A 20,601-nucleotide genomic window follows, 5' to 3' on the forward strand; every position below is an offset into this window, starting at 1 on the left:
TTCACAAACGCTGTGCACCAGTTTATACGAGTACATTTGCCTCCAAAGAAACCGGTGCATTATGGGTTTCCGATACAATACAACTACTTCTTGTCATTGATTTCCCGTCAGTGATTAATAGAGTAGACTGATACCGAATTCCGACATTTTAGATACTGTTGAAGAACTACCAGAAAAAAGGATGTTTTGGAAGATTGGAAATCATTTTAAAAAATGCCAAATCAATGAAAGTTAGACATTTCCTTTTGTTGTTAAAACCCTTTGAGATCATGTAAATAGCTGTACTTGTAAAAGCTTTTTTTTTTTTTCAACTACAAAAGGTAACGGGTAAATAGCATAAAATCATGCGAGAGGAATGAGAACGAAGACTGGATGTAGCCAAAAAAAAAATGAATGACATAAAGTCACAATATAAGTCCGCTAAGTATGGGGAATAGCTGAAATTTTGAGTGGCGTACATAAATCATTTTCTTCCGTCCATCTCCAGAACTTTCCCCTGGGTGGAATCCAGTGCGTCCATCGGACGTGAAATGGCACAAAGGCAAATGAAATCCAGTTTCATTTTATACCTGAGAGGAAAAGGCGAAATCTGATTCACCTTGGTTCTTTATGCTGTGTGTTCTTCTTCTTCTTCTTCGCCCGACACAATCTGGAGGCTGTCTCGAACCATCAGCGTTCCTGAAGGCGAAATGTAAAAGGAGAGAGACGGACGATCATTTCACCGTAAAATTTACCATTTTTCTCGTTCCCTTCATCCAGCACTTTCATCCACAAATCAGTTCACTCTACGACCTACCTTTACATCCGGTTTGACCCAGGGTCATCCACATGGCCTACGAAGACGGTGGGGGAGTTGAAGGGGGGCGAAGACTCCCGGCAGAGGTAGACCGTCTTCCAGCAGGGGGAGCTAGTGGGAGGGGCTTTTAAAGAAGTGACTCAAAGGGGGGGTGAAAAAAAAAAAGAGAGAGAAATGGGGTAGGGGGGCATAACAAGCAGCAGAGGGAGTTTTGGGGGGAGGGTTTTTTTTCTGGAGGAGGTAACAAGCCCTAGGGACAAGGTGCGTTTTGGACGTCATCCCTCAGGGTATATAAACACCACCGAGTCCGTCGGCATAACAAGTGTCTTCCAGAGCCGTCACCAGCTCGCATCTCGAGGGTTAGCAAGTACTCTTTGCAGTCTGCCGCGATCACAATGAAGTTTGTGAGTATCTACGTAGTTGCTGCTTGAGAAGAGCTGCTGTAGTAGTGGGACTGCCATGTCTCTCTCAGGATGTGCTGTTGCTTGGGAAGTATTTCGGTTACGCTCGAGTCAGACGGTAATCTGTCACTGGAACTGTCATTTCTTATGTTCTTTGTAACATTCAGTTTTTTTCCATCAATGCGCATCAAGTATTACTATTAATACTTCAATCTCTATACTATAATTAATTTCAAAATGGATATTCATGATCGTTATGAACAGAATGATATGGGCCAATTTCACCAATTTCTAAGATACTCAAAATCTCGCATTTGCTCTACAGGGTCAGATAAATTAGATGCTTTCTGTATGGCGCTCCCTATTTTGACATACAACACATTTCATGTCTTGGGTTGATTTTAGTTTCTAGTTTCTAGCGCCTTATTTACTGAGATAATACAGAAGAAACAAGTGAAATCGCATGCAGTTCTTTATTCATATTTTTCTCCTCTGTTTCTATCGAAAATGTTCGATTTTTCTGCAACTTTGCTTTCTATGCAACGTAGAGTCTGTCAATGAAGAGGGTAACAGTTCTAAAATCAGCCCGGAATTTGCCATTAATCAACTTCAGGTTGTAATATTGACCATTATTTATATATTCCTTTATATCATAACGTCGAGAAACAGGAGAAACAGTATCCTAGATTACCGCGAAGTCTTGAATATCACGTTTGAGTTGAGATCCAGATTAGTCATCGGTCCTATTGAGGTCGCGGGAAGTTCACTCTGAACTTCGAAACATTTCGCAGATAAACCTCGTATCTGTGTAACATAAAGTATCTGAAAGTCTCAGTTGCCTTAAAACGAACACTTGAAGAGCCTCTCGCTAACAATAACGCTGCATCTTATAATCCAATATGCAAAGCAAAGGTGGCTTTAGAATTAAGAGCAGAAAATCAGCATTCAAGAAATATTTGAATTATTTGCCCCAGCTTATTACCGTAATAATCTCTCCAGAAAATCTCGTGTCCAGAATTTGAGACTGAAAGTAATTCTTGGAAAATGTAAATTGTCTTGTTTCATACAGAAAGTAATTATGAGTGGGTGTCAGATATATATTTTTTTAAATCGTTAATTACCTGGGAACACAGACTCGCCTAACAAAAGCTGGTTTCACACATAACCGCAGAAATGATAATAGGTGATTGGGTTTGGGGAAAGAGAATGAGAGAGGGGGGGGCCGGGAATTGGAAGACGGTGATGATGATGAAAAGACTGAAGCTTGGGAATGCAAATAAAGGAGTGATAAAGAAACAAATACATAAATAAATAAAAGAATAATAAACAATAAAAAAAATCGTCAAATAGGTCCACGGAGCCTAGTAACAAGAAACTTATAAGAAATAAATTTAGTAATATATAGGAGCCCCTCCAAAACTAAACACCGACGACGTTTCAGGTCCTCGTACTGTCCGCCATTTTGGCCATGGTTGCTGCGGAGGCCGAGCCCGAACCCGAAGCCAAACCCGAACCCGAACCCCAGTTTGGCATTAACCCTTACTACCGCAATTCCCCCTACTTCTACAATAGGCCTTACAACCACTTCGCGAGGACCATCCACGACTACCGCCAGAACAACAACAGGGGCGCCTTCGACTACGACTTCCGGACCGAGAATGGAATCAGCGCCGCTGCTTCTGGAAGGCCAGGCCTCAGAGGGCAGAGCAACATCGCTGGAACCTACAGGTTGGTTGGAAAATACTGTATGATTGTATTGAAGTTGCGTTTATCTTAGAAATCGTAATTTAAGCGTTCGGTCAATTTTGTGTCCTTCTTGGAGATATTTTGTCCTTATTCTAAGGACAGCCTTATATAACCCCTCTGTCGCCCTTGCTCAAAGAAACCGATGAAGAGCCCCGTCCAGAAGACCGTCCCCTATTTATTGCAAAACATCCCGATGACCTCGACAGCTCAGAATGTCTGGACGCGATGCTTTTGATAATGAAACAAATCATGACGGGAGATTCACGAGAAAACCCAGAACGAATGGTTTCGTGATGCTGATTCGGGAAGATGAAAGGAACCGCGGCTCTGCCCAAATGAAAGTGTCCGTACACGTTATTGGAGGTCGTCGATTTGACCGAAAGCATCGCGATTGTGCTTGAATGGGTCAAGGCCCATTGGAGGAGGAAGTCGACGAATTTTTGCGTACAGACAGACATCGAAAACATGACTCGCTGGTGACCATCAACACTAATCATCTCTTGCCTTCCCCTTTCATCCCCAGCTACCAGCATCCCGAGGGAAACGTGGCTCGCGTCGACTACGTGGCTGACGAATTCGGCTACAGGGCCCGCTCTCCCCTCATCCCTCCCATCCCCGCCCACTCCCTGCAGCAGATACGTAAAGCCGAGTATGAGCGCGCCCGTGGGATCCGCTGGTACTAGATGGCTCCTTTCTTCTATCCTCTGGAGGATTCCTGGATGTCGTCGCCTGACCTTCGATGGAGATGCCTTTGATACGCGCCCTAACGAATAATTCGCCTCTAGCACTAACCGAGCTTTTGAACTGCTGAAACTTTCCCACTTTTATTTGCAGATTCTTTTTAAGCCTCTTTGTGCAAGTGTCCATCTATTTTTTTTTTTTTTCAGTTGAACTTATCCCATAACACAGATCGTCCAAAAATATTTCAATGTCTTACAAAGTGAATGTCCAGCATTGTAACCTTGGAACTCAATTTTTTTTCTCATTTTTTATGTATTTGTATCTGTCTGCTTTTGTCACTTGGCTGCTTGAATAAAAACCAAAAATAAGCAATTGGTGACATTTCTTTCTTGATTTCATTCCTTTCACGGCCCTCGTGAAGTGTGACACTTCTGAGAAGTAAGTTCTCACACAATAAATGTGTATTAATCGAATATATGTAGTAGAACAAAAAAACTTTAGGATAGCGTAATTTATTCAGGAATGCAAAATGAAAGTGGCCTCGTGGAAAACAAACTGAAATTTTCTGTTAAGAAACTCAATTTCTGTTGATTAACTCGTAATTTAGAACTTTTAGAAAATCTGGAATCCCTTTTTTTAAGAAAAGCTGACCAGATGTTTGAGGGATTCCAAAAGGCTGTGTGTATGATAACACGGAAAATGGTCGTGAATTTTTATTATATATTTTGTCCACCCGTGTGCTTGAATGGACTTTTACTCCTAGATCAACGAGTAGTCAAGATACTGAATTCTCAGGAAAATATCGTGACGATAAGACTAAGTGACTCACTTTATTCCAGCTGATTAGATTGAGTGATTTCGGCCATCGTCAGTAGGTTCCTGCTGACTGCTGTTCAAGTCAGAGTCGACAGCGATGATCTTTTGAATTTTTGTCCAGCGTAGCGTTTTCATTCCTTAATTTTCCTGTTTGAATGAAAACGCGGCCAAACAGAATGGTTGTTAGAATCATCTCCCCTTCCAGAGTGACGTCCATCGCGCTCGTCTTTATCAATCGATTTCATGATTCTCGTTCGCTCGTCGCTGCTTCGTTCACTGTACTATAGTAGATTCACATCACCCGTGCATCTAATGTCTAGGCCAGTCTCTTACGACGCTCCTGATTGGCTGTTGATAAGCCAATGACAGGGCTGGAAACTCTTAGTCTCTCTCGAGAGTTCACTTACGCAGGATGTATGTTCCAACTCTCCTGAGGGATACGTCTTTCAGGAGAGGTGGAACATTCATCCTGCCTGTGTGAACTCTTTCGAGAGACTGAGAGTGTCCCGACCTGTGATTGGCTTATGAACAGCCAATCAGGAGCGTCGTAAGGGACTGGCCTAGACGTCAAATATACGGTTGATGTGAATCTGCTATTTCCTCCTCTTCTTCCTCTTTATAGTTCCTATTTATACGAAGGCTTATGGGCATTAAGTTCTGTGCAAGGTGCCTTTACTAAATAGGGTTCCTCTTTGGATAATACAAATAAATGCTTACATTGAGGTTCTTCATACATTGAAGAATCCCATTTATACATATATATATATATATATATATATATATATATATATATATATATATATATATTATATATATATAATATTATGTATATGGGTTGGTATGCACCCACAGGCGTATGAATTTGTATATATCTAAGCAGATTAGAAGGTTAGTGTCGTGTGCTAGGTCCTACTCTCCTAGTAATTTTACAGATGTTAAAATGGGGTCTACGGAATTAGGGAAGAAGTCGCCTACGGATTTTCAATAATTTAAAAATAGTGAAAATTATCCTAATCTGTTCTGTGGTTTACATGAAGCCCTACTTTTTTTCTCCTTATTTTTTTTCCTTTTTTTTTTTCTTAAAAGACCATAGGCCAATAGCAAGGGCAACTGAATCCTCTTTTTTAGGCCAGGTCGGATAAAACAAGAAAAGGGAGGAAGCGAGAGGGAAGAAGCCATACCTGCCCCCTAAAAGAAGAAAGGTTATAGAACTGATAGAGTTTTTAAGTAAGTAATTATGACAAAAATCAACCTCTATAAAACCAATTTAGGTTATGAATTTAATAGCTAATATGTAAGCCCTTAAAGCAAGAAATAAGGCAGTATGGGCAGCCAAAAAGTGTAGCATCGTAAATCATTTCCTTGAGAAGCACTAACAATTCCTTGTTAGAAAAAAACAGCCTTTTACTTACGAAGACGAAATATTCCCGAGAAATACAATGTAACAGCTTCTTTTTGCTTAACTCTACACCTACCCTCGTGTTCTGAAGTCAAAACATGACAGGTGTGACATTGCAAATTTATAGGAGTTGATCAGGAACCAATCTGAATCTGGGAAAACAACAGTTGTGTACCCAAAATTTAACACGGGCGTTATATGCTTGAACTGTAAGGTTATTCGGCATCATCCAGGAAGAATAATGGCTCTTTATAAGTCTGTAGTTCTCCCTCAGCCAGGTTATATAAACCGTCACGTCGTATAAACAGACTTCAAATTCTTGTTGTATGATATTTATGAAGGATTAAAATATTAGATTCGATCGATTTGATTGATCCAATCTTCATTTATTTTCTGTTTTCCTGTTCTGTGTATACTTCTGCTGTTTAAAACGTACAGAAAAACGGTCGTAAAGGAATGGATGCTAAAATGTAATTGAAAATTGAAGGGGCTAAAATTATATTGATAAAAATAATTGAGAAAGGTCCAGGGGAATGAACGAGGGCATTAAGTTTGATAGACGAGAGTACAAGAGTTATTTGGAGAGGAATGAATCTAGAAAATTTGGGTATAATTCATAATAATTTAGAATGCATGATATTGTAGCTGATAGGTCTCTGAGAGCGTTCAACAGATTTTATGATGAGAGTTAAATTTGTATGAGAATATGATCATTAGAGAGTGACTGGTTTAGTATAGTAGTAGGTCTCACTTCCCTTTGTGGCTGGTTGATATGAATATTCAAGCATTAGTGAGAATACTTTTGGATAGAGATTTTGGGATACGAAAATTAACTTTAACAGGATGTAGATGTTTTAGAGGATAGCTCTCATTGGTGATGAGAAAGAGAACTTTGTGAGGGAATAAAAAGAGGCTGCGGGTGTCAGTAAGAAGAGAAAGGAAAAACCAACAATCAGGTAATGAGGGTTAAAAGGAACCACTAAAAATGTGTCGGGAAATATTAATGTGCATATTGGGAAAGTAGAGAAAGTTGACTAAAACAGATGATGGCAGAACGAAAGAAGAAAGAGAAAGGATGTATGATACAAAGAAAGTGCTAGTGAGATTGTCTCAGAAATTCATTAAATAAGATAAAAATATCCAGGGAGAAAAGAACTGAAGTATTGATGGGATTGGTGAGACGTCTTCCCTTCATGAAGGGGATTTTGTGTGTTAAACGTCAGAGTGAAAAGTATCTACTAGAAGAATTTGAGGGATAAAATGGGTTGGTATGTATGACTGCAGGAATCAAAACCTTTATTTGTGCTTTAGTCATGTAGAAAGAACGGAAGGCTTAGGGTGATAAATATGAAGTGTATAATTCTTAAGTTTCGAATGAACTGAAGAAAAGCTACAGACTTGGTCGTCGGTGTTTTAGAAGCTTTCGGGCTAAAACAATTTTATATATCGGGGGTAAAATATATAGGACAGGAAAGAGATCTGATGCCTTCATGCAGTGAATGAAGTGTTATGAGGTTGGGAAGGCTTTTTATCTAAAATAGGAATTTCGTTATTATTATTATTTTTTTTTTTTTTTTTTTTTTTTGCTCTATCACAGTCCTCCAATTCGACTGGGTGGTATTTATAGTATGGGGTTCTGGGTTGCATCCTGCCTCCTTAGGAGTCCATCACTTTTCTTACTATGTGCGCCGTTTCTAGGATCACACTCTTCTGCATGAGTCCTGGAGCTACTTCAGCGTCTAGTTTTTCCTGATTCCATTTCAGGGATCTTGGGATCGTGCCTAGTGCTCCTATGATTATGGGTACGATTTCCACTGGCATATCCCATATTCTTATTTCTTGATACTTATCCATTTTTTCCCTCTCTTTCTCTTCAACTCTGGTGTCCCATGGTATTGCGACATCAATGAGTGATACTTTCTTCTTGACTTTGTCAATCAACGTCACGTCTGGTCTATTTGCACGTATCACCCTATCCGTCCTGATACCATAGTCCCAGAGGATCTTTGCCTGATCGTTTTCTATCACTCCTTCAGGTTGGTGCTCGTACCACTTATTACTGCAAGGTAGCTGATGTTTCTTGCACAGGCTCCAGTGGAGGGCTTTTGCCACTGAATCATGCCTCTTTTTGTACTGGTTCTGTGCAAGTGCCGGGCATTCGCTTGCTATGTGGTTTATAGTTTCATTTTTCGTATTGCACTTCCTACATATGGGAGAGATGTTATTTCCGTCTATCGTTCTTTGAATATATCTGGTTCTTAGGGCCTGATCTTGTGCCGCTGTTATCATTCCTTCAGTTTCCTTCTTTAGCTCTCCCCTCTGTCGCCATTGCCATGTGTCATCGCTGGCTAGTTCTTTAGTCTGTCTCATGTATTGTCCGTGCATTGGTTTGTTGTGCCAGTCCTCTGTTCTGTCTGTCATTCTCCTGTCTCTGTATATTTCTGGGTCTTCGTCTACCTTTATTAGTCCTTCTTCCCATGCACTCTTTAGCCACTCGTCTTCACTGGTTTTCAGATATTGACCAGTGCTCTGTTCTCGGTGTTGACGCAGTCCTCTATACTTAGTAGTCCTCTCCCTCCTTCCTTTCGTGTTATGTATAGTCTGTCCGTATTTGCTCATGGGTGTAGTGCTTTGTGTATTGTCATATGTTTCCTGGTTTTCTGACTATATTATTATTATTATTATTATTATTATTATTATTATTATTATTATTATTATTATTTAGTTCTAACATTTAGTCAGTCTTTAACCATAGCCAAGGCAACTGACAATTTAGAAAACAAAATCTCGTTATCACTGATTTAACAATTAACTCTCTCTCTTCTCCTCTCTCTCTCTCTCTCTCTCTATCTCTCCCTCTCTCTCTCGCCTCTTCCTCTCTTCTCTCGCTCTCTCTCTCTCTCTCAATTAGATCATTGGAAAATTTAAAGGCTTAAATAGTTTCTATGTAACATGTCTCCTCTCGCCTTCTTTCACTCTGCCTGCATTCATTGGTTTAAAAATTGGTATTAATTTAATAAAAAAAAAAAAAACACACACATTAAAAATTTGTATTTTCACCCTTACTTGGGACTTATACAGTTCTTGAAGGTACAAAAAATAAAATAGAACTGAAATCGTTGATACTCGGTTGAATGGTTTGCTGATAACACCCAGTGTATTTTATTTGATTCTAACGTTTATAGTATGTTATATTATAATATATTTTATATAATATGTATATCTAATATAGATATCATTTAATTTATTTTATTTATTTATTTGATCTAACGTTTTAATATGTGTATATATATATGTATAGTATAGATATATATATGATATATATTTATATAATTTATATTATATAATTAATTATATATATATTATAATATATAATTTATTTATTTTATTTATTTTATTTGATTCTAACGTTTATAAGTAGTATAATATAATATAATATATATATATATTATATATATATATAACCATCATACTTATAAACGTTAGAATTAAACAAAATACACTGGGTGTTATCAGCAAAACATTCAACCGAGTATCAACGATTTCAGTTCTATTTTATTTTTTGTACCTTCAAGAACTGTATAAGTCCCAAGTAAGGGTGAAAATACAAATTTTTAATGTGTGTGTGTTTTTTAAAATTAAATTAATACCAATTTTAAAACCAATGAATGCAGGCAGAGTGAAAGAAGACGAGAGGAGATATGTTACATAGAAACTATTTAAAGCCTTTAAATTTCTAATGATCTAATTGAGAGAGAGAGAGAGTAGAGGAGGAGAGAGAGAGAGAGAGATGGACGAGAGAGAGAGAGAGAGAGAGAGAGAGAGATTAATTGTTGAATCAGTGATAACGAGAATTTGTTTTCTAAATTTGTCAGTTGCCTTGGCTATGGTTAAAGACTGACTAAATGTTCGAACTATATAATAATAATATAATAATAATAATAATAATAATAATAATAATAATAATAATATAATAATAACAATGAAATTCCCATTTTAGAAAAAAAAAGCCTTCCCAATAACATAACATTAACATATCATTTACTGCATGAAGGCATTAGATCTCTTTCCAGTCCTATGTATTTTACCCACCCCCTATAATATGATATATATATATATATCTATATATCTATATATAGTATATAATATAAATATTATATATATATATATATATATATATATATGTTTGTATTAATATGGACAGGAAAAAGGGGATTGTGATATATCATATATAATATATATGCCCCTATGATTATTTATATATATATATATATATATATATATATATATAATGCCTTTCTGAATATGACAGAAAAAGGGGATTGCAAAATTAAATCATTTAAATTACAATTAAAACTGAGGTCGGAAGCGACCTTCAAAAAAGGCATGGGAAACCAAACAATAAAAAAAGAAAAAGAAAATGGAAGATCCAATTGCCCTTCATTTCTTATTTAAGATTGAATAACACAACACGTTTTTTAAAATTAAGCTCTGATATTCCGTTACCAAACGACCTTCCAGGAAAAAAAATGGAGATTAAAATCATTAAAAGAAAATTGGTCTGAAAACGGAAACAGGCAAATTATTAAATGAATAGAGAATAAACCCACATTAATGCAAAGCCCTACCTTATTCCCCCTACCATTACCAACCACACGACCTAAATTACATCCTGTTTGACCTCAGCTGATCCACATGGCGTTACCTCACTGGGGAATGGGGGACTCAAACTGGGGAAGTAAGAAGATACTGGGGGGGGGGGGGGAGAAAGGGAGATGAAAATACTAAGGAGAGGGGTAGGGGAATGAAAGAGGCATTGGGGTGTTAAAATTAAGGAGGAAGGGGGTGGGTATAGAATGAAAGGGTACCGAAGGGGGTAGGGTAGGGTAGGTGTTGCTTAACAAGCAGTGGTTGGAGCTTGGAGGCGGTAACAAGCCAAAAAGGACACGCGAATGAACGCCTCTTCGGCGGTGCCACCCCGCTGGCCCGCTCGCGTTTGTGTATATATAGAGCGGATTCCCGCAGTCTGGCCAGAGACCTCCACGGAGCCATCTTCAGCTCGCAACTCGAAGCCTCGCAAGCGCTCTGTAGCACCCTTGCAGTTTTCCCTAGGATCACCATGCAGTTTGTGAGTATCGGAGATGGGGTCCTCTCGAGGTTTGGACTTGATGAGAATTTCTGTGGAAGTTCGTTCAAGTTCAAGAGCCAGAGTAAACTCGAGCTGATTCAGATTATATTTTAGTAATAGTTCAAGAGCTAAAGAGGAATAGATTTTAGTTATTTCAGAGGTATAGTTCCGATTCCTTTACGACTCTCGGATACACATTTGAAAACCAAAGTAGATTTCCACTTTCGCTTACTAATGTGACTAAGTCATTTTCTCTGCATTTCTTTTTAACATTGTCATATATACCTCTTGCGACACAAGTATTTATGGTTAAATAAGTTTATCAGTCCATGATTCTCCTAAAAATATTAAAAAATCCACTTTCTCTTTACCTCCCACACCGGGCGAAATTGGGTCAGGTTTTTTTTTTTTTTTTTTTTTTTTTTTTTTTTTTTTTTTTAAATAAACCTCCATAGTCAAAGCGGAAGATTATGTCCCTCTTGATAAAATAGGAAGAAACGTGAGCACAACGAGAATTCTAATCTATTGGACAGCAAGTTAGGCGATCACTTTCGGCAATATCCAGATAGACTACTAAATTTTGTGTCGAGATTTGTTGCCAATCAGATTCAGGTTTTTGCAGATAACCTGAAATTTATGTACATGAAATGTCTCGGATATGGATAGAATATCCGAACAAACCTTTCCCACGTTTTACAAGAGACACTCGATATTTCCCAGACATTGTTTTCTGATTTATAATTCACCTGAAACAAGGTTTACAGTCTAGTTAGTATTGCCTCTGTCTCGTCTTGCCTTCGGAAAAACAGAGACAAAGAAAGTTAAATATTTTTACGTCAATGGAAATGTCTCAGAGTAGCGTAAAATCTGTTGATAGCTTTCCCACGTTTTACAGAGTAGACATGCGAAATCTTCCAGCCATTAATTCCTGCCCCGTAACTTTACCGAGTTGGGGGATTAGTGTATCGTCTCAAATAGCCTTTCATTAGGAAAACCAAGACTTGAATCTTTTTGCGCTAAGGTAGAAGTAGAGGTAATACTATAGAATTAACTTAAAAAGGCCTCAGCTATTTTCCTTTTAACTTTGTTCCGCCCGCGGAGAAGTAAATTGAGAAAATTCACATTACCTTCTACACGAACTGAACTTGCGGGTCGATATCAAATGCATATACTCAGATGAAATCTGGAGTCAGTCCATTTGATTTTCTCGTCGCGAATTAAAATACCTTGATGAGAATCAAAATAAGATTATTGTGTAAAATGTTAGTTAGAAATAATCGCTAAAGTCGTCTTTGAAAAAAGTATTGGTTGGAGTGATTGTAATGGAAATAGGTAGATATTGATGCTTACAGATTAATCACTTCCCTATCCATTAGAATAGATTAAACAAAACCGCAATATTAACATGCATAAGAACAGAAAGGTCCCACGTCTTACATTATTCAAACCAAGAGAGGGTTTTAAGAAAAATGATTTTTCTTTTAGAATAATGAATACCGAAGTGCGGGCGTCAATTACTCGTAGGAAAGATATAGTTAATTCTCTGGGAACACGAACTCGCCCGACTAGACCCGTCAAGTCTTTATTGCTCGAACGCGCGCGCACAATTGCAGTCACTGTGGGAATGAACCCATATCCACACTGGAGATGAAATTTGCCCTGCCATGCCCCGAAGGTATAAAGAAATCACTCGCCGTAAAAGAAATTCATGGGTATCGTTGTCAGCCGCATCTGATCGGTTCAAGTTGAGAGAGAGAGAGAGAGAGAGAGAGAGAGATGATGATGATGATGATGATGAGTGAAAAGTAATGAAGAACATGAGAATGGCTAAGGAAAAGTCAACGAGATATTTCAGTTATCTAGACAATGTTGACCTCAAACGGTCAAAAGAAAACAAATGAAAGCCGCCGATTCTTGCGACCTGTGAGAGGTAACGCCGTCAGTGTACCCCACGCGGTGCACTGTAGGCATTACTTAAGGTTCTTTGCCCCATACCTTCGGCCCCTAGCCGGTACCCCTTTCATTCCTTCCACTGTACCTCCATTCGTATTCTTTTTCTTCAGCCTTATTATCGTTTAGTTGAATATACAATTTTGGTACTGGGACCTATGAGGTCATTCAGCGCTGAAATTGAAATTGACAGTAAAATGTTTGAAAGGTGTAACAAGAGGAAAACTTCAAAGCAGTTGCGCTATGAATACAAGTGTTGGGAGAAGGTGGAAAGTCAGATAGAAGAAAGAGAATATGAAAGGAGGTACAGTAAGAGGAACGAAAGTGGTTGCAGCTAGGGGCCGAAGGTACGCTGCAAAGAACCTTAAGTAAAGCCTACAGTGCTTCGCATGAGGTCCACTGATGGCACTACCTCCCTATGGGGCCAGTCTTCTTATCCAGCCTCTCCTAACAATTGTTTCGTAGTGCAACTGCTCTGAGGTTTTCCTCCTGTTACACCTTTCAAACCTTTCTACTCTCAATTTCAGTTTCAGCGTTGAGGTTCCAGCGCCTGGCCTTTGGCTTAAATTCTATATGATGATAATAACAAAATAATCCATACAGTAATGAAGTCCACTCTTGCATTGCAGGTCGTCGTGTTTTCTTTCTTGTTGGTGGTTGTGGCTGCGGTTCCAGAACCGGAAGCCAAGCCTCAATTCGGAGGTAGGCCCTTCTACCGACCTACACCTTATTCCTATTACCCTCACGACCACCACGCAAGAACCGTCTACGACTTCAGGCGAAATGATCACAACGGAGCCTTCGACTACGAGTTCCAGACTGACAATGGAATCCGCGTCGCTGCCTCTGGAAGACCTGGAATCAGAGGCCAGAGCAACATCGTAGGATCCTACAGGTAAGCTGGAGAACAGAGGATGGTCTCCTCCTGGAACTTAGTCTCGTGATTAGCACGATCCTGGTCTCCAACTCGATCTCGTAATTGTCAGTACTTCCTTTTGGAATGCTATCAAGATTCAGTAAAAATAAGTCTCGTTATCATGACCCCAGTCCGTATCAAAAGCACGACCTATTTCCGGAACCTGGTTTATTAATTTTCATAACTTCTTTCTGGAACTAGTTTTATTGTCATTTTTTCTTTGTGGAAGTAGTGATATCACTCTTTCTTTCTGTAACGAATATCATCAATACGTTCACGTTTCTCTAGAGATCAGTCATATACGTATAAGCAGTTTCTGAAACCTAGTCTCACTATCATAATATTGTGTCTGAAACTAGTCTGCAATAGTATGCCCACATTCTTGAATTTATCCGTTATATATGTTATGGACTGTTTCCGTAGCTTAGTCTCATTTGTATCACAACCTCTGTCTGGAAAAGTATTCAAATTGGTTGGGAAAAACTCTCTATCGCGAGAGCATATATATAATGTTCTAAGGGATCCACAATAACAAAAAATGTTGCGAGTTCGTGTATAATTTGAAAACTTTACAAAAAGCTTTCGAACCCCTCCCTGAAGATGAACCCAGGGAAGGGTTCGAAAGCTTTTTATAAAGAGTTTTAAAATTATGCACGAACTCGCAACATTTTTTATTATCGTGGACCCCTTAGAACAACGTATTCCAATACAATTTCAGCCCTCTGCTGGAACTTTATTTCCATAATTGTTATGACCATTTTCCTGGAACAGTCTCACGGGTCTTACATCCTCTTTTTGACGAGCCTTTCTGGAACCTAGCGTCCTGGCCTCTGCCTGAGCATTTTGGAAATAACTAATATCATTGCCATTATTTCATCAAAACCGAATCTGAAACGGTAATTTCCCTGTTCTTGTGTCCCTCTTTGTAGATTGCAAAATTTGATCCGCGGATTTAATTGATATTTGTAATCATTTATTTTTTCTTTACTTTTCATTATTATTCTTATTATTATTATTAAATGAACATAGGTACCGAAACACAAAACTCTACATTTTCAACTAAATCTATTTCAGCATAGCAAAATAATATTCACTCATAAAATCCCAAAGTCCCAGAATGAATTAAATTAAGATATGCACGCTCATTACACCAGAAGCGCAATTTGAGAAAATGCGCACCATAATCACGAAGTCGGAAATCCTGAACTAATGGTTTTGTGACGATGACTCAATGAAGGTGGAGGCCGCATCATAAAGCTGTCAAAAGGCCGTTTGTATAATGAATGCCCCGGGTCATCTGATTACGGGGAAGGTCACTGTGACCCTTTGGAAATAAAATTAAAATCATTTTCATAGGCATTCGAAGGACTGTGGCTTAAGTATTTCATATTTTTTTCAGGTTGAACGTATAAAAAGCCTGTTATGAATTAGCATCATTAAATGAAAAGGGAATGGATTATTAATTAAAACCATATTGGCTGCATTAACCTAAAATATTCCCAAAACAAGTTTAGGTACAGTTCGGTACATAAACTAAAAAGGAAAAATGCGAAAACTGAAGACATTCCGTTAAAATATAAAAAAAAAATTAAAAAATCACTTCAAAACACTTATACATCAGGAGCCTGTAAGACATTCGTTAAAAAAAAAATATGCATCAGGAGCTTGTAAACTAAAACTAATTAATAAAATGGAATAAAATGGGTCCTTCTGACTGACAAGATGAAACTCCCACCCCTAACAAAAAAAAAAAAAAAAATATAAAATAGAATAAAAATAAAATCATGAAGATGATGATGATGCCTTATCAAAAACTGCCTCTTACCCTTAATACAAAAAAGGATAATCTCTGACATTTCTCTGCAGCTATCCCCATCCAGAAGGAGGCGTGGCTCAGGTGAACTACGTGGCTGACGAATTCGGCTACAGGGCCAGCTCTCCCTTGATTCCGCCCATCCCCGCCCACTCCCTCCAGCAGATACGCAAAGCTGAGTACGAGCGCGCCCGTGGGATCCGCTGGTTCTAAGGAATAGCCCCAAAAACCTCCGTAGGGAGACTCGTCCATTTCGGAGGATTTCCGGATGTCTCTGTGGGTCCGTCGTCGAAAATTCCTTTCTTATTTAGATGTATTTTGCAACGGAACGACTCGAACGAACGATAGTTACGCTTTGTCAATTTCCCTTTCTTCTCTCTCTCTCTCTCTCTCTCTCTCTCTCTCTCTCTCTCTCTCTCTCTCTCTCTCTCTTTAAAATGCTTTTCAGATCAGGCTAAAATAACTACGACATCCATAACGATTTTCGCGTGACTTCGGCGTAGTACCTCTTGACAACGATATTATAATTCGATAGCATAAATAAAAGCAAATCAAAACACCACATTTCCTTGTCCTGTCTGCGGTTTGTCTTGTTGAGAGAGAGAGAGAGAGAGAGAGAGAGAGAGAGAGAGAGAGAGAGAGAGAGAGAGAGAGAGAGAGAGAGAGAGAGAGAAATATATATACAGGTTATACAGCATGATTACAGCTTAGTAAACTGATAACCATGCAGAGTGACAAGCGGTAAAGAGGCATGAAACCCTTTCCGCTATTTACTGATGTCACGATCTGCATTCGGTTTTGCACTCGTCAATGAGGCGAAAGAAAAAAAAAATATACACGGACTCATCTCAGGAATTACGTGTGTTCAAGGCAGATGAGCTCATGGCAAGATGTGGAATCAAGTTGTCATGACATTCAGAAGATGACCTATCCGGAAAGCGTGTTATCCAGACAGTATGAAAAGAGAGATGTAGAGCATTTGTTCTGACATCTTGTCGATTCCCTTGAAAAGTGTTCACACACACACACTTTCAAGTGTATTTCCGTGTTGTTCCAGGTATAACATCTTACTCTTCTAAGAATTGGATTGTTTTTGATCTGACGATAATAATGAAAATGATACAGCAGTATTACTGTAATATGCTACAGAGAGCTAGGGGAAATAAAATGGCGTTACTTTAAAAGCATCAGTGAATAAATCCTGAAATATTTTGACAGGTAGATATAACGTGTGGTTGTTAGTTCTCGAAAATACGAAGTAGATATTTGTTACAAATAGACTAATATTGAAAAAAAAAACGGAATATTTTATGAGGATGACAGAAAAGAAAACATTAGACCTTCATCCACCAGGCAGATGAAAAATATTGGCTCTCTTGAAAGATCTCTGATCAAAAATTACAGATCACCGAATCATTACTTTTTAAGGAAGACTCACGATTCTCACACAAAGGAAACTCTCAATAAATATAGGAAAGTGGACGAACCTAGATGTAAAAAAAATAAAAGACAATGCCCTTTTTTTTATTATCAAGCGCTGTAAAATATTTTTCCACAAGTCGTGTCGCAAAAATTATGACAAATGGACAATTGGTTCCTCCAATAATGTCAACACAAACTGAGAAAAGCAACAGCGAATGAGAGAAAATCTTCAGGATTTGAGGAAACATTCTCGGAAACAAATTTAGATCAAGACTTGCAAGAATTTGAAAATGTTTGCGAAAGGAGAAGTGGGTGGTAAACATGACCATGAACAAGGTTCCGATGGTGAATGGAAACAAGAATAGACCAGTGATTGTAAATATGGAGGGTGGAAGAGTGAAAGCAACCGATTCGTACGATTATTTTTAAGAGTAAATATAACGGACGATTACGGGATGAGAAAGAGAAAGGTGAGAGACACAGAGCAGGCGAAGCGAGGAAGAAGAGAACCGAGTGCAAAACAGATTTTCCAAAATACTTTATATGAAAGGCCATCCAATTCCATGGTGGGGAACGTTTCAAGGGACTGGTGGACCAACTTTACTTTGTGGATGTGGAATGAGACTGAAAGAAAAACGTTTGAAACTGCGTAGTAGTATGTGTGACTTAAGAACTCGAGAGTTAACATTTATTATTTATAATCATTTATTTATTTCTCAATTTTTATTTATTTATTTATATTTATTTTTTTATTCTTATTGCATAGCTTTGAATTTCCTCTTTTTTTTTAAATAGAATAACTCATGGCATACGTGAGGCTTATTCCATTTCCAGAATGGTGTGGAATTTCAATATGAAGTTTTCATAATAAAACTAATATTGCAATATTAGAGGTGAATTAGGAGGTGCATAGAAACAGAAGAAGAACAGCGCAGGAAAAGGGTGCACCGACAGTGTGTTCAGAGAAGATCTGGTCCTGTAGGCAGCTAGAATGGAGGACGTCAGGGTGATCAGAACTGAAAAGGCATATCAAAGGAAGGGCCTTGCAAGAAAGGTGAGTGTTGCAGCGTGCATGCAAGAGGAGGATGTTACGGATCTTCTCTGTACGCGAGATTTATCCGCGATTAAGCAATTAAATCGTGGAAGAGGCGGTGACCCTCTGCACTGCCTTCTTTTATAACCAGTCATCTCCGTTGGGAGGAGCGGATTCTTGCTGAAACACTCTATATATATATATATATATATATATATATTATATATATATATATATATATATATATATATGTGTGTATATTATTATTATATATATATATATATATATATATATATATATATATATATATATATATATATAAAAGGGAAAAATAAAAGAAGGTGTACCAAGCTCTTTCGTGTTATTTCAACATCTTTTTTTTTACCTCGAAAATAACACGAAAGCGCTTGATACTCCTTTATATATATATATATATATATATATAGATATATATATATATATATATATTATATATATATATAACATATGAGAGAGAGAGAGAGAGAGACTTTCAAGATTAGTAATGGTAAAATAAAATACACACCTACAAAAACATTCATCTACATTCTTGTTGATAGACACACACCACACACATACATATTCGCACGCCTACAGACGCATTCATCAATTTCTTTACCGGCTTACTCACGAGGAGAGGAGAGAGAGAGAGAGAGAGAGAGAGAGAGAGAGAGCAGATGCAGAATCGAAGCAAGGCGAAGTATGCTTGATGCCGTGACAAGGGGATTAAGGGGTTGGAACCGCCAATGAAAGGGTGGAGTACCACTTCATGTGTGAAGCAGACGAAGAAGAATATATATATTTCATCCAGTCGTTCTCAGCGCCAGGCAGAAGAGCAAGGCCAGTCAGTCGTTTGGTTGAGGCTGATTGATAAATATGACTGATCTCTCTCTCGAGTCTATTTATGCGGTACAGTGTCTGATGTTGTAAATGTCCAGTCCTCTTCGGGTTGATGATGGCTTGAATAAAAATAGATAAAGAATTGCATAATTGAAAGTCCTTCTTGCAAGTAAAATAGAAGTTAGCATTTATTCAACGCGAAGTTAATGAAGCTATTTACAGTAGAAAATAGCCACGACAGAAAAACCCCTAAAATCAAGTTTTTAAAAAATCAATATATATGAGGTCCCGTCTTTCCTAGAAAAATAATAATAATATAATAATAATAATAATAATAATAATAATAATAATCATAATCATAATCATAATAATGAAAAGACTGCAGAAATCGCATTTGTACAAAGACAAGAGCAGCAGACCTTGACAGGAAGATTTGTGTGCAATCAATTAAAAGACGAAGGCAACTAGTCAGAAAAACTATTAGGATTCCTTCTTAAGAAATTGTGCGCAGTAATAAAATCAAACAATTTGCCACGCGTGGGATGCGAGCCCAGGTGTCGATGCCTGACGACTGTGAAGAACAAATACTTTACGCTCTTTAAGGATGACGATAAATAATAACCTTTTCTTTGTCAGTAATAATAACATAATAATAATAATAATAATAAGAGTTACACCATCCACAGTATACTAATCGCGGGAAAAATTATCAGATTGCGAACTTTTGAGTTAGTTTTTTTTTTTTTTTTCATCGTTAAAACCTTAAAATAAAAGGCTTCGGAAAACGCTTTTAAGAGTGCTTCCAAAATGGGTATAGCACAAATTCGTATAACTCTTGAATTTCAAAATACAAGATGATGGTGATGTAATTGATGTGGTGACTGAGCATTCAGGTCCGATATACTTTCATTTGGTGAATTTAATCTGATTTAAAGCCTGTGTTAAATGACCCATCTCTGACTAAAATATTTAGAATTTTATGAAAAGGAAAAAAAATCTACAGATTACTGCTCATTTCCCCTTGAAAGTTACACAATATAAGAGCGCCATCATATTTTTACGAGCTGAATCTACATAAACCTTGGAAAAATCCACCATGTCTAAAACGCAGAAGAGAGGGAGAGGTGTAGGGCGGTTTCTCTCTTAGATGTTGCTTCAATGAAAGAAACTGAAATCTGCGTGACTTACTTCATGCAGGTTGAATCGTACATTTGGCAATAACAGCAGAAGAAAGGCAGAGTAGTAAATGTTTCGCTTGCTCGGTGTTTCCACGTCCCTAATTTTACACATTTTAAAAGGATTTATTTTGTTACTCAAGTTCATGGTTAGTGTTCTCGTGTGTGTTGTGTGTGTGTGTTTTTTTTTTCTGTGCCGTAGTTTTATTCTCTGACGCCTCTTCCGAATATTTATATGAACTTCACTAGACGATTAATTCTGTTATTAACTATGTAGCATGTAATTATTTATAGTATATATATATAATTATGTGATATAGAATTTTATATGTATATATATATACTATATATACTCTATATATATATATGTATGTATGTCATATATATATATACATATATATGTATGTGTTTATGCAAGCATGTGTGTGTGTACGTATGTGTGCGTGTTCGCTTGTAGACGAACAGAG

At 37.7% G+C, this 20,601-nt stretch overlaps 2 protein-coding genes across 2 annotated transcripts; both read left to right on the top strand.

Moving 5' to 3' along the window:
• Positions 1-1,122: 1,122 nt before the first annotated feature.
• LOC135199782 (cuticle protein AM1199-like) lies at positions 1,123-3,996 on the top strand. The gene is made up of 3 exons (XM_064227926.1): positions 1,123-1,200; positions 2,639-2,925; positions 3,467-3,996. Exons 1-3 carry the CDS (start codon positions 1,192-1,194, stop codon positions 3,624-3,626), a joined length of 456 nt encoding a protein of 151 aa, XP_064083996.1. The 5' UTR covers positions 1,123-1,191; the 3' UTR covers positions 3,627-3,996.
• Positions 3,997-10,814: 6,818 nt separating this feature from the next.
• Positions 10,815-16,203, top strand: LOC135200044 (cuticle protein AM1199-like). The gene is made up of 3 exons (XM_064228280.1): positions 10,815-10,967; positions 13,547-13,812; positions 15,700-16,203. Exons 1-3 carry the CDS (start codon positions 10,959-10,961, stop codon positions 15,857-15,859), a joined length of 435 nt encoding a protein of 144 aa, XP_064084350.1. The 5' UTR covers positions 10,815-10,958; the 3' UTR covers positions 15,860-16,203.
• The last annotated feature ends 4,398 nt before the right edge of the window (positions 16,204-20,601 follow it).

The sequence above is a fragment of the Macrobrachium nipponense genome, chromosome 26 (assembly GCF_015104395.2).
Source record: "Macrobrachium nipponense isolate FS-2020 chromosome 26, ASM1510439v2, whole genome shotgun sequence".
In the NCBI taxonomy this organism is placed as follows: Eukaryota; Metazoa; Arthropoda; class Malacostraca; order Decapoda; family Palaemonidae; genus Macrobrachium; species Macrobrachium nipponense.